Genomic DNA, 12,501 nt, shown 5'->3' on the forward strand with positions numbered 1-12,501 from the left:
CCCACCGAGCCCTGGAGCCCTCAGCCCCCTCAGCCCCTGTGCCAGCCCCACACCCAGCCTGCTCCCACCCCCCACGCCTGCTTTGGGTGAAGTCGGTATTCGCAGAATTCACGGAATTCATTAAGAAAGTCGCTATTTACATCACCCCGCTCAGCAGCGCGATGGGATAGAGGAGCTGAGACAAGAGTTTGCCCCAGCTTGCTGACTCACACCCTGGCTGCTGAGTCGGGCTCAGGGACCGAGTCACCCCGGGCAGTTTCCATCCCTCTGGCTCACACAGCTGCTCTCTGCACCCCGAGTTCCCACTCGCTGTGTTCACGCCCCGGGCAGTGTTAAGGCATCACACGTACACAGGAGCTGTTCAGGGATTTAAAAAAACCCACTCAAAGTGTAAACATTTTTTGCACATACAGTCATTGGACTTCCACACATGACATTTTCTGTGGTTTTCTGCATAAATCATGGGTTAAGGAGCTACACAAAGAGCACTCGAGCAGACGCCGGGGGCACTGGGGTTCTCTTACAGCACGGGAGCATGCAATGCAAAGGACTCTAAGTAGTAGAAATATTTTAAGTCTCAGTCCAGGATGGTTCCTCCTTCCTATGCTTCTTACACAGTTTAGGTAAATGCCATTAACAACTATGTGCCAGTAACTCAGACAGGGTGTGTGGCTGCATAAGGAGCTTCAGCACACGGCATGGCTAGTGCTGGGTGATTTCAGCTCATTTCTACTTGATATTTAAGTAGAAAAGGGAGAGATTCTGCTTCCGTTCCTGTATCTATGGAGGTTGCTCAATGACCCCTATGTCGCTGTGCCGTTGGTGCTATAGGTTTAGGTATCAGTGATTCTGCCTTCCTCAGGGACTTTGGCACATTCACCTGATTCGTACAAGATCCCTGAGAACTTATCAAAGCTGCAGTACTTTACAATTTAAAAGACCCTGCGTGGGTGCTCAGCTCCCCGCCACGCTCACGCCTGCTTCTTGTTGTTGTCCATGCTGTGCAGCAGCGCCAGGAACTCCAGGATGAGGTTGGCTGTCTTGCGGGGCCGCTCCACCACCACCGAGTGCCCGCAGTTCTCCAGGATGTACACGTGGCAGTCCGGGATAGCGCTCGCTAAAACGCTGGCGCCAGAAACATCCAGGACCTGGGTGGCAAGGGAAGAAATAGTCACTTCCATGGGCAGAGCTGGGTTTTGCTGCACGCCATAGAAACTCCATTGGAGGTGCCTTTGCAAGTCCAAGTGAGATGCTGAGCAGGGATGTAGACAGGGGGATTGTGATTCCAGCCCCATCCCTGGAGACAGGACAGGGAGTCTGCACGGTGCCATCTCAGCTTGTGACAGAGAACTCTCCTGGATGTTTTCAGGCTGCCAGCTCAGTGCAAGGGGTCATTGCAAGCAAACACTTGCACCTTTGCATTTACAGAGCCTGCTGCATGCCTGCAGCTTGCCTCTTTCACCCTTCCACTCCCCACTCCATTACCTGCAGAGCTCCATGCCTTTGCCTCACCACCTGCCCATGAAGAGCACATCTCTCCCCAGTTGCCAGGACAACTCTCTTTGCTGGCACTTTATTCCTCTTCCCAACCCATGCCCTGCCACACTGCTCGCACCTGCCCCCCACCTGCCCCCTCACTCTCCCCAGCTCTGCCCTCTGCTCCCTCTATCCCCACTCTAGCTGGCAGCTTTCAACCCACCACCCTGCCAAGCCCGTGTGCAGACCCACTGGAGATGGGGACACGTGTGCCAGCTCCCCACAGAGTGGCACAGGGCTCAACTGCACAGCCCACGCTGTCCTCTGGCGGGTGGACATGGACAGAGATAGAGACACAGTCCCATGGGAGAAGAAGAGGGGCCTCCTACCTGGTCCTGCTTTCCCCAGATGACCTGCGTCGGCGCTTTGATCTTGCTCATGTTCTCATGGAGAGAGTGTCTGGACTTTTCATCCACGATTTCTAAAAACACTAGTGGGATTAAGAGGAGAGTCAGTCCTACAAGGGGCATGCTTTGCCTTCCCTTCTTACTGGTCTCTGCAGGCCAGCCCTGCCAGTGTCCCCTCGCTGGGAAACCCAGGCAGGGGTGATGGAGAGAACAAAGGCTGAGTGGTGTCCTTGCCACCAAGCCCCTCTGCAGAGAGATCCTCCATCTCCTCATAGATATTAGTACTAATTAACACAGCTGGCAACCCCATCACCCATGGAGGTGTCAGTGGGTTGCTACCAGCAACCAAGGTGTACCCCCAAATCTGTTAACGACATTGCCTCCTCCCGCCCTCAGAAAGGCAGCAGGAGGATACAGGGGACAGACAGCAGGAGGGGACACAGGGCCAGCAACATCCTGTCCCCATGCCCTTGGGGTCTGGCCAGAAACCTTGGGGAGAGGAGCTGCTGCTACACACTTACATTTCCGATAAAAGTCATTGTGAGGGATACGAACATCGACCAGGCCCTGGAGGATCTGCAGGGAGAGCAGAGGAGAGCTGCTGGGGGGAAACGTGCCCTATACAGGGCTGAGCACACCTGAGAGCACCCATGAGCATGGCAGACAGCCAGAAGCTTGCCCTACCAGTCCTGTGCACCCTGGTCCCACCACAAGCTCCTTCCTAAGCACGTCTGGCTGTCGCAACTGTGCTTAAGTAACATGTATTTCTGCAATAACTGTTTTTGTCTTTGATGATGCAAACCTGCATTTCTTCCCCAGGCCAGCTATCTGTGGCCAGAAGGCCTCCTCAGCCACAACTGTTCTTTTCTTCCTCCTTTTATTCTTTTGCCAAAAAACCAAAAAGTTCTTGGCATTACCTTACTTTTTTTTTTCTTAACTCTCCAATCTACTCATCCCAGACTTCCTAAGGAAGATCAGTTTAATAGCCAGTCCCTTGCCAAGTTCCTCTTGCTTGCAATGAGGCGATCAACATTTCCAGTGCTTTTGCTTGAACAGCAGCAAAACAATCCCCCTCCAGGGCAGACAACAGCCGCCTCAGTTATTCAATGCTTCCTGCCAGCCATATTTACTAAAAAACCCTTTGACATCCCAGCCTGCTGCCAAAGACCTTGTGGGGAGGAGGAATTTCAGCAAACACTGACAAAGGGAGCTGGGAAAAAAATGGGTTTGATGAGAAACTACTGGAAATGTGCTGGGAGAAGGGCTAGCGTGTCCTGCCTGGGTGACAGGGGGGTGGCAGTGCCAGCTCTGCTCTGGCATCACCTCAGCTGCCACTATGCAGGCTCCCTGGGAGAAGGAAACTCACTCCCCACCTCCAAAATCCCCTTTTCCAGCCACCACAGCCAGCCCCAGCTCCTCACCTGCTGTGGCACTTTGAAGCGAACGTAGGAGCAAAGCTTCAGCATATCTGCCATCTCCTCAGGTGTCGAGGGAATTAACGGGATCCTGTCGATGGAGTTGGACTCTTGCAGCTCCCGAAGCTGCTTAATGAACTTGCTGTCAGTGGTACTTGGCAGGCCTGGGTCGAATAAGAAGGGGGCACAAGCTAAAACCCAGTTGAGACCTCCACCAGCCCACTGTACCGACTTCCCTCATCCCTGCCTCTGGCCTCCTGCCTGCTTACTCATTTAAAAAAAAATAATCAAAAAACAACAAACAAACAAAAAGGGGTGTGGAAGAAAAAAAATCAGCAACCTCGATATGCACCCAGAGTTAGCTCAGCCTCCCTCCTACTTCAGGGCTTGCAACCACCAAGCCTTGGGCTGACATGACACAAGTTGCATTCCCTGCAGATGTTCATTAATACTTTGGCAAAACTATAGCACTTACTTTAAGGTGCCCAATGGATGCAAATACTAACGGCTGTGTCCAGCCTGCCACAACACAAGGTTGGACAGAAAATTTCAGAAGCCCATCTGCATGCACCACTGCAGGGAAAATCCTCTGGCAGCTTAATCCAAAACCTGTCTGTAGCTCCCCCACCCCTACCAAGGTTTCACATCCAGAAACACAAGGAGATTCAGCCAAAACTCCTCCCAGAGAGGAGTGGGAGCCATACCGCCCCCAGAGCCTGGTAGCTAGGTAACGTTTCTTTGTTTCCTTACTTATTTCTTACCTGGGAGCCGTTTTCCTTGTGTGGGAGGGGGAAGGAGCTGCCATAACAATTGGGATGCAGCAAAGCCCTCCCCAGCAGAGCAGCTCCCTGCCAATCCTGCCCATGTCTCCTGCAGCATGTAATGGCCAGGCTTCCCCGAGCCCCCCAGCCAAGGAGTGGTGGGGATGCAGGGGATGGTGGGGATGGAGGGGTGCAGCATGGGCACAAGGACACCCTGCTGACCTGCACCTGTCCCTAGAGCCCTCTTCCCACTTAGAGCACCCAAACATGGGAGGGAGCTCTCCAGCTCCCAAAGCCCCAGCCTTCCAGCACACCAAGGCTCCCAAGAGCATAAATTAGGGAGGCTTTTCCTGTTGCTGCCTAGGTTCTCCCTCCAGAACCAAGAGGCTGAACTTGCCATTCAAAGGGAAAACACATTTTCTTCCAGGAACTTGTTCCTTTTGCCCTAGTCCCAGCTCTAATGAAAGCCCTGGAGATAAGTCAAGACATGGCTGTAATTTCCTCCAGTGCCCCACCAGATTTTCAGACTGTACACACAAACTATTTCACAATGCTTTGCACTAAAAGCCTGTTTTGCCTCCAGCACTGCTCTGGGCTTTTGCACTGGCTCCCACTTGCCCCCTCCCTGTCTCACCTCCCCCGCATTGCCCACCTGCAGGACAGATGAGGGTCAGGCTGCAAATGTCTTCTGGGTACTGAGCAGCATAGACACCAGCCACATTTCCCCCCATGGAAGTGCCAACCAGATGAAAGGGCCTTCTGTTCAGCTGGCAGCTTAATCCAAAACCTGTCTGTAGCTCCCCCACCCCTACCAAGGTTTCACATCCAGAAACACAAGGAGATTCAGCCAAAACTCCTCCCAGAGAGGAGTGGGAGCCATACCTCCCCCAGAGCCTGGTAGCTAGGTAACGTTTCTTTGTTTCCTTACTTATTTCTTACCTGGGAGCCGTTTTCCTTGTGTGGGAGGGGGAAGGAGCTGCCATAACAATTGGGATGCAGCAAAGCCCTCCCCAGCAGAGCAGCTCCCTGCCAATCCTGCCCATGTCTCCTGCAGCATGTAATGGCCAGGCTTCCCCGAGCCCCCCAGCCAAGGAGTGGTGGGGATGCAGGGGATGGTGGGGATGGAGGGGTGCAGCATGGGCACAAGGACACCCTGCTGACCTGCACCTGTCCCTAGAGCCCTCTTCCCACTTAGAGCACCCAAACATGGGAGGGAGCTCTCCAGCTCCCAAAGCCCCAGCCTTCCAGCACACCAAGGCTCCCAAGAGCATAAATTAGGGAGGCTTTTCCTGTTGCTGCCTAGGTTCTCCCTCCAGAACCAAGAGGCTGAACTTGCCATTCAAAGGGAAAACACATTTTCTTCCAGGAACTTGTTCCTTTTGCCCTAGTCCCAGCTCTAATGAAAGCCCTGGAGATAAGTCAAGACATGGCTGTAATTTCCTCCAGTGCCCCACCAGATTTTCAGACTGTACACACAAACTATTTCACAATGCTTTGCACTAAAAGCCTGTTTTGCCTCCAGCACTGCTCTGGGCTTTTGCACTGGCTCCCACTTGCCCCCTCCCTGTCTCACCTCCCCCGCATTGCCCACCTGCAGGACAGATGAGGGTCAGGCTGCAAATGTCTTCTGGGTACTGAGCAGCATAGACACCAGCCACATTTCCCCCCATGGAAGTGCCAACCAGATGAAAGGGCCTTCTGTTCAGCTTGATGCACTCCACAAACTGGCAGGGGAGCAGAGGGAGTATTGTTAGGGGAGAAGCAGCAAAGGCGTGAGGTCATTAGAGAAATTAAATTCAAAAGCTTGAAGTTTCTGGCTCTGGCTGTTTGAGAAGGGAGGGAGTGGGGCTGCATGAGGCAGGGCTCACGGGGCTTTGCATCCCCCATGCCCCCACATCCCTCACGTTCCTGCATCTCTCTGCAGAGGCAGTGCTGGGGCTTTACCTGGTGTATTCTCTTTGCTTGCCCACTAATGGAGTAATCATCCAAGGCTGAGCGGGTTGTGCCCTCGTGGCCGGGCATGTCAACACACACCAAGTGCAGGTTCTTTGGCAGGAACTGCAGAAACAAACCAGAGGTGGTTATGGAGCAGGGAACTGCTGTGGAGCCCTGGGATGGGAGCAGGGGGGTGCTCTTTTCCTAGCAGCCTCTGGTTACTTGTGCACGAGAATAAGTCAGCTCGTGCCAAGGATGACATGATGAGAAACCACGGCCAAGGCTTGGCAGAGACAGGTAAGTACTGCTCCTCCCCTGCAGCTCTGCATCTCATAGAGCATAGAAAAGGGATCCAGTAAGCAATAAGCACGGAGCTAAGGAGGGTGTTTCTAGCACATTACATCACATCCTGTGCATGTAACCATTGGGGCCCCACACCGGCCCCAAGCCCAGGACCATCCACTCTCACTAAGTAGCAACATGACAGAAGTGGAGCCCCACCTTGACTATGGACAGCCACATGTCTTTGTGGGCTGAGAACCCATGTAACATCAGGATGGATGGTCGGTATCCAGGTCTCCCTCTGTACGAGTAACAAAACTGATAGTCATCGTAGGTTGCATATCTAACCTGCATACCCAAGGTTCTGCGCCAGTACCTGGAGGCAAGGAGAAACAAGACCAGTGAGTGACAAAAGACCAGGGCCCAGTTGCAATATGTCAGGTGACAAGTCCAAACTCAGCTGCAGATTTGCTAGTTTGATAAGCTCCGTTAGGCTGGGCTCACACTGGTGCTGTTATGGAACTAACTGGGAGAACATCACCCCATTGACAAGCACATCAGATCCCAGCCAAACCAACCCCATCACCAGAAGCACCACGGAAACACAGGTCATATATACCAACTAGACAACCTTTAAAAATGTATTTATACACATGCAAAGGACTGGAGAGGACCATCCTTACACAGAGTCAAACACCCCAGAAGATACTGAGCTAACCCCAGGGATACCTGGATCGTGCCTCTGAAGGCAGACAGTTCCTGTGTACACCCACAGCCTGCTCAGAGAGGATGCAGTGAAACTGCTGGCCAGAGGGGACCTGGGCAGAGATTATCAGTGACACTTTGGACACATGATGTACATGTCCAGCCCAAGATGGAGGAGCAGGCTCTCTTTCTCTGCTCAGATATAACTCTTGTTAGGACAAACTACCAGGCTACTCCTGATGGTCAAGATACAGGCAAATACTTTTATATGCGCTATCAGAATTTATTTGAGGCACAAGAGCAAGGTCACCAAACTGGGAGGCTGTCCTAGCATTCTGCCCACTCAAAGCTTATGCACAGTGCAATCCTCTTTTAGCATAATCCCTTTTTGGATGAGTTAGTGGGACTTAAGCAGTATCTCGGCTCTGTGCTGGTCCTACAAGGAGACGCGAATTTCTCCCTGAATAAGTGTCTTAAGAGTCCTTGCCTCAAAGGCACTGGTATAAACTACTGATGGGCAAGATGGTAACATTTTTAGCAACTGATCCTGATGGATCAATTCAGCAGAAGGCAAAATAAGCTGTGTAAAGCTGAACTGATCCCCTGCAAAGTGTTAACACGCTTAGTGGCAGTGGCTAAACTGATAAACCTCTGGCAGCAGAGCAGGCAGAGCAGTGGGTGCTGGGGCTGGGGTCACTGGGGCAGCCCTGGATGTCACACCCAGCATTAGCAGCAGGGCAGGGAGCAGGGCCATCAGCAACGAGGGCCCAGCATGACCCTTGGCTGTGCCAGCTGAGGACATGTAGAATGGCCGTGAGGAGGAGGAGGGGGCAGCGAGGGGTGGGAGAAGAGAGAAGCATCCTTGGGGACCTCCCAGGGCTAGTGCCATGGAGCTGGAACCACATGGGGCTGAAAGGGGTGTGCAGAATGGCATGTTGCCTGCCCCCTCTCCTGCCTCCTCTGCTGATGGGGAAACACAACGGTTTCATCCCAAAAAAAGCCAACTCAGAAGCAAATAGGAAGGGGAGAGCAAAGGGCAAACCCGCTGTTCTGGCTTGTTGTCCCTAAGAAAAGAGGTGCCCATGAAACACACAGTGTTATAGCTACTCCTGCAGGATGCCAGTGTTATCAGAAATGCTGGAAGAGAGATGGGGGCACTTAGCCTTCAAAAGCAAACAGCCCTGCAGATTTCGACTCACATGCTCCCTCCCTCAGCCGAACATAGATTGACCTACCCACGGTGCATTTTTACTGAGCCTCTAATATGCAGCCCCAAAAGACAAGGCAGCAGGGTCTTCTCTGCCTCCCTCTCAACCCAGCTCCTCGAAGCTCCCAGCATCAGTCCCCTGTGCCTGCCTCGTCCTGTCCCGCCACCCTTGCCCATGGCCCTCAGAAGGCTCCATCCCAACCACACTTACTCTGTGCCAGCATGGCAATCCTCCTCTGAACCTGAGCCCATCAGGTCCTCCCTAGCTTCCACCAGCTGTTTGCATTTCCAAAGGAATTTAAAATCACCTTTGACTGACAAACCCAGAACAGTCTGGACCTGTCCTCAGGCAGCAACCCTGGTGTCCCCAGAGCAGGAGGCTGTCACACTGCCTGCTCTCTGTTGCAGAGTGATGTTTGGCCTCACAGGTCCCCATACAACGCACAACAGCAAGAAATTCTCTGCCGTGCCCATCCAGTTGCAGGGGTTTTCATCCCATCCTCCCTTCTTTCTCAGCCCCCAGATGCTGTGATGAAGTTTTCTAATAAATGAGCCATTAGAAACACTGCTGAGTCCAAGTGCCAGGGTGGGCTAATGTCCTCCTCTCATGGAAGGTCACTTTGATTAGGAAACATCCCGTGAACAGACTGGCAGGGCCCACCATCTGCCAGCAGCATGGGAGAGCAGCCTGCTATGCTGCCTGCTGCTGCCCTGGGTTCTGATGGAAGTGTTATTCCAGCTTTCCCTGCAATAACCCCAGGCAAGAAAGCCAACAGCATCGTTATCACTGATTTCCAGGGACAGACAAGGACTGAAGGATGACTACATCCTGCCCCCTGGTACCAGAAAGGATGAGATACAAGTGGGTAAGGAAAAGCATCACTCCATCTTCTCTGATGCTTTAGCTCAGAAGAGAGGAGGAGAATTAGAAAAGCCTTGTCCCTAACGACTAGTAAGAGAAAAGTCCCTGCCTGCTGAGCAGGCTGTGAACCAGGCAGGAGCTGGTGAGCTAGAGGAGCGGTGGCAGAGCTGAGGACACCCATGGCAACAGCTGCACTGACAAGGCAGAAGGTCACCAGCCTGCCAGGGCTGCCAGGCAGCCACAGCAATGCTTTTCCCAGCTGCAGTCCCATCCTGGGGGAAACAACCCAAAAATGTTTGGAGACATTTCATAGCACAGCTGAGACTGCCCCAATAGACATAAGCCCCAGCAGCAAAAAAAAGTATGAAAATGCCTTTTGTTGTTTGTTGGGTTTTTTTTTCTCCCAGAGATGCTTAAAACTCCACCCAACTGGAATGCTCATGGAAACCCCACCTCACCTGTTCCTGTCACCATAATAGGAAGGAACACTATGTCCGTGCTGCCCTGCTGCCTGTGGGCTCTGGGTGCACCTGCATGTTTGCCAGCGTGAAGGGACCTGAGGAGGACCAGCAGCAGTTCCACCCCTGCACTAAAATGAGAGCAACCAGGCTAACGAACTCACCAGTAGTAGATGCGGATGAGCGCTGAGGGCCAGAGGAGGAAGGAGGCCACAAAGGCCAGGATGGGGATGGCCAGGGTGCCACCAGCAATGACAAACATGTTCAGCACATCTGGGTCCATCCTGCTCTTCACCACCTGGCCTCACCTGCCTGCATTTAGGGAGGAACCAGAGGTTAAACACCAAAAGCAATGACAAGTTGACACTAAATGAGATCTCTGCTGCCAGGGAGAGAGGAAAGTGATTCTGGGAGAGAAAAAATATGCCTCTCAGGAAGGCAATGAAGTCTCTTTCAGTTTTAAAACTCTATTAGCTCTTCTGGCTCCTTAATGGTCTAATTATTGCAACGTTATCATCTCAGGAGAGCACATCTCAAATGGGCAATGAGCCTGCCTTAACTGGCACAGACCACGAGACCACATCCCAGGCTGTGGGGTGCAAGGCGTCACTTGGGGCACTTTGCAGATGGGGGAAGCACAGCCCCACTCCGATGGGTGCAGGCAGGGCTGCCTTAACACAGGGTACACGTTGCTTTTTGGAGGCAGGAGTCTGGCTCCATCTCCCCTCCCCCTGCCCAATCCCAAATCCCCAGCACACAACCGCTGACCTAGAATTGATGCCTTGAGCCCGGCTCTCATTACTGCTCCACACAGGCACCAACTTAATCAAGGGAGCAGAGCCTATTAATGGTCTCGGGAATTGAAGGAAACAACCTGGTCGAGTGCTCTTTGGAGATGAGCCCTTAACAGACACTCATCCCCGCCCCCACATCCTGCCTCCTGCCCCACAGACATTTTGCACTTGCTGTTGACCACAGGTCCCTATTCTGGCTCCCTGTGCATCCTTCAGACAAATCTCAGGGGCAGCAGGTGAAGAGCACAGGGTGCAAGGGTGAGTTTTCGTGCAACCCACGCTCGCCCCTTAACTCACCCCACCGCAGGCAGCTGGGATATATTTTTGTCATGAAGCGATTAAACCCTGTCACACACACACATCTCCTCTAATTCCCCCTGATAACCAACTTATGCCTCACCCTCTCCTTGGCACTAGCCCTTTTGTCACACACTTATAAAACGAAACATCCTCAGTGCCTGCTCTCCCCCAGGTCGCCACCCCCCCATCACCATCACCACATTTCTCCGTGCCAGGACAGGCAGATTTATTTCTGCTTCCTGCAAGACTCATGGCTGTTCGTGGTGTGTTACTGTTACGTCATGAAGCAGGAACAGAATCGCCGCAGTCACATCCTCTCCCCCTTCACTGCTGTCACATCGGATCATATCAAACCTCTATATTACACACAACCAAGAAAAACCATTTACAGAACCTCTGAAGCCACAGCCGGGTTTGCCCTCTTCCCCCAGGGAAGAGAGGAATAACTGAAAATTGAGGAATGCTCTAAATATTTCCACCAGGCACTTCCTTAACAAAGCTAAACCTCCTTTCCTTCTTCAAGCCACCACAACGCGTCGTTATTCGTTTAATTAACACTCCGTAGAAAGATCTTTGATCTCTGCACAGCGTGTTTATAGATAAACACTTTGTGCAACGGATAAACCTTGCAGGTAAGAGCGAAGCTGCACGGAAGCCCACCCGAGAGCACTTGCTGCCTTTCACTACATCACTGGAAGAAGAAACTCAGCCCAGAAAACCGCCCTCGTTCCTATCGGCAGCCGTGACAAGAGAAGGCTGCAGCGAGGGGAAGGCGAGGGAGGAGCGTGGGGGTCCCTGTGCTGCCCTGGGCAGGGTCACCACCTCCCGCCTCCACCCCCTCCGCGGCTCTTGAAAGGCAAAACAAGAAGGAAAAAGCCTTAAACCATTTACAGAACCTCTGAAGCCACAGCCGGGTTTGCCCTCTTCCCCCAGGGAAGAGAGGAATAACTGAAAATTGAGGAATGCTCTAAATATTTCCACCAGGCACTTCCTTAACAAAGCTAAACCTCCTTTCCTTCTTCAAGCCACCACAACGCGTCGTTATTCGTTTAATTAACACTCCGTAGAAAGATCTTTGATCTCTGCACAGCGTGTTTATAGATAAACACTTTGTGCAACGGATAAACCTTGTAGGTAAGAGCGAAGCTGCACGGAAGCCCACCCGAGAGCACTTGCTGCCTTTCACTACATCACTGGAAGAAGAAACTCAGCCCAGAAAACCGCCCTCGTTCCTATCGGCAGCCGTGACAAGAGAAGGCTGCAGCGAGGGGAAGGCGAGGGAGGAGCGTGGGGGTCCCTGTGCTGCCCTGGGCAGGGTCACCACCTCCCGCCTCCACCCCCTCCGCGGCTCTTGAAAGGCAAAACAAGAAGGAAAAAGCCTTAAAGAAGCTCAGCTTACTTTGCAGAGATCACCTCCTCCTCTCGGCACAGGTCCTGCTCGGTGTGGCTCGTGGCAGCGTCTGAAAAAGCTGTCGGGAGAGGAAAAAACCCGAACTGTTACATTTATGCTCCTGCTTTCTGTCTCCCTTTCCGGCTCGGCAGCCGAGCAAAGCGGCACGTTTGGGGTATTTAAGCCACCAGCTTCCCTTCAAGACTCCTCATCTTCACCTTCTGACCAACCTTTCCCCCGATTATGCAAATACGGTCTGTTGTACAATGAAGCCAAGCGAGGGCACTTGTTCCAAGCAGGAACAAAGTGCGGGCTGCCCTGGGAAAGGAAGCGCAAGCGGGAGGGCCGGGCCAGCGGCCCCGGCGGAACGGGGCTCATGGTCGCGCCTCGGGTGATTACAGCTGTTAGAACAAAGCCAGCTAAGCTGCTTCCCATCCCCTTCCTCTTCACCTTAAATGTAGTTTTCCAAGCCCTCTCCGTCTCCCCCCCCCCCCTTTCCCTGGGCGAAT

General features: G+C 52.8%; 1 protein-coding gene across 1 annotated transcript; it reads right to left on the minus strand.

Moving 5' to 3' along the window:
• Nucleotides 1-971: 971 nt before the first annotated feature.
• ABHD6 (abhydrolase domain containing 6) lies at nucleotides 972-9,835 on the minus strand. The gene is made up of 8 exons (XM_009996666.1): nucleotides 9,673-9,835; nucleotides 6,496-6,652; nucleotides 6,004-6,117; nucleotides 5,651-5,783; nucleotides 3,305-3,462; nucleotides 2,405-2,459; nucleotides 1,866-1,966; nucleotides 972-1,148 (listed from the first exon to the last, which is right to left on the minus strand). The coding sequence occupies exons 1-8, from the start codon at nucleotides 9,789-9,791 to the stop codon at nucleotides 972-974; spliced, it is 1,014 nt and encodes a 337-aa protein (XP_009994968.1). The 5' UTR covers nucleotides 9,792-9,835.
• Between the last annotated feature and the right edge of the window lie 2,666 nt (nucleotides 9,836-12,501).

The sequence above is a fragment of the Chaetura pelagica genome, unplaced genomic scaffold (genome assembly GCF_000747805.2).
Source record: "Chaetura pelagica isolate M959 unplaced genomic scaffold, ChaPel_1.0 scaffold914, whole genome shotgun sequence".
In the NCBI taxonomy this organism is placed as follows: domain Eukaryota; kingdom Metazoa; phylum Chordata; class Aves; order Apodiformes; family Apodidae; genus Chaetura; species Chaetura pelagica.

What these genes read in the sequence shown, in the direction of transcription:
- ABHD6 (XM_009996666.1), bottom strand. Translation starts at nt 9,791, where the DNA reads ATGGACCCAGATGTGCTGAACATGTTTGTCATTGCTGGTGGCACCCTG. An exon ending in TGTGGCTGTCCATAGTCAAG is followed by an intron (nt 6,118 to 6,495) that starts GTGGGGCTCCAC and finishes TTGTTTCTGCAG; the next exon opens with TTCCTGCCAAAGAACCTGCA. An exon ending in CAATGACTTTTATCGGAAAT is followed by an intron (nt 1,967 to 2,404) that starts GTAAGTGTGTAG and finishes TAATCCCACTAG; the next exon opens with TGTTTTTAGAAATCGTGGAT.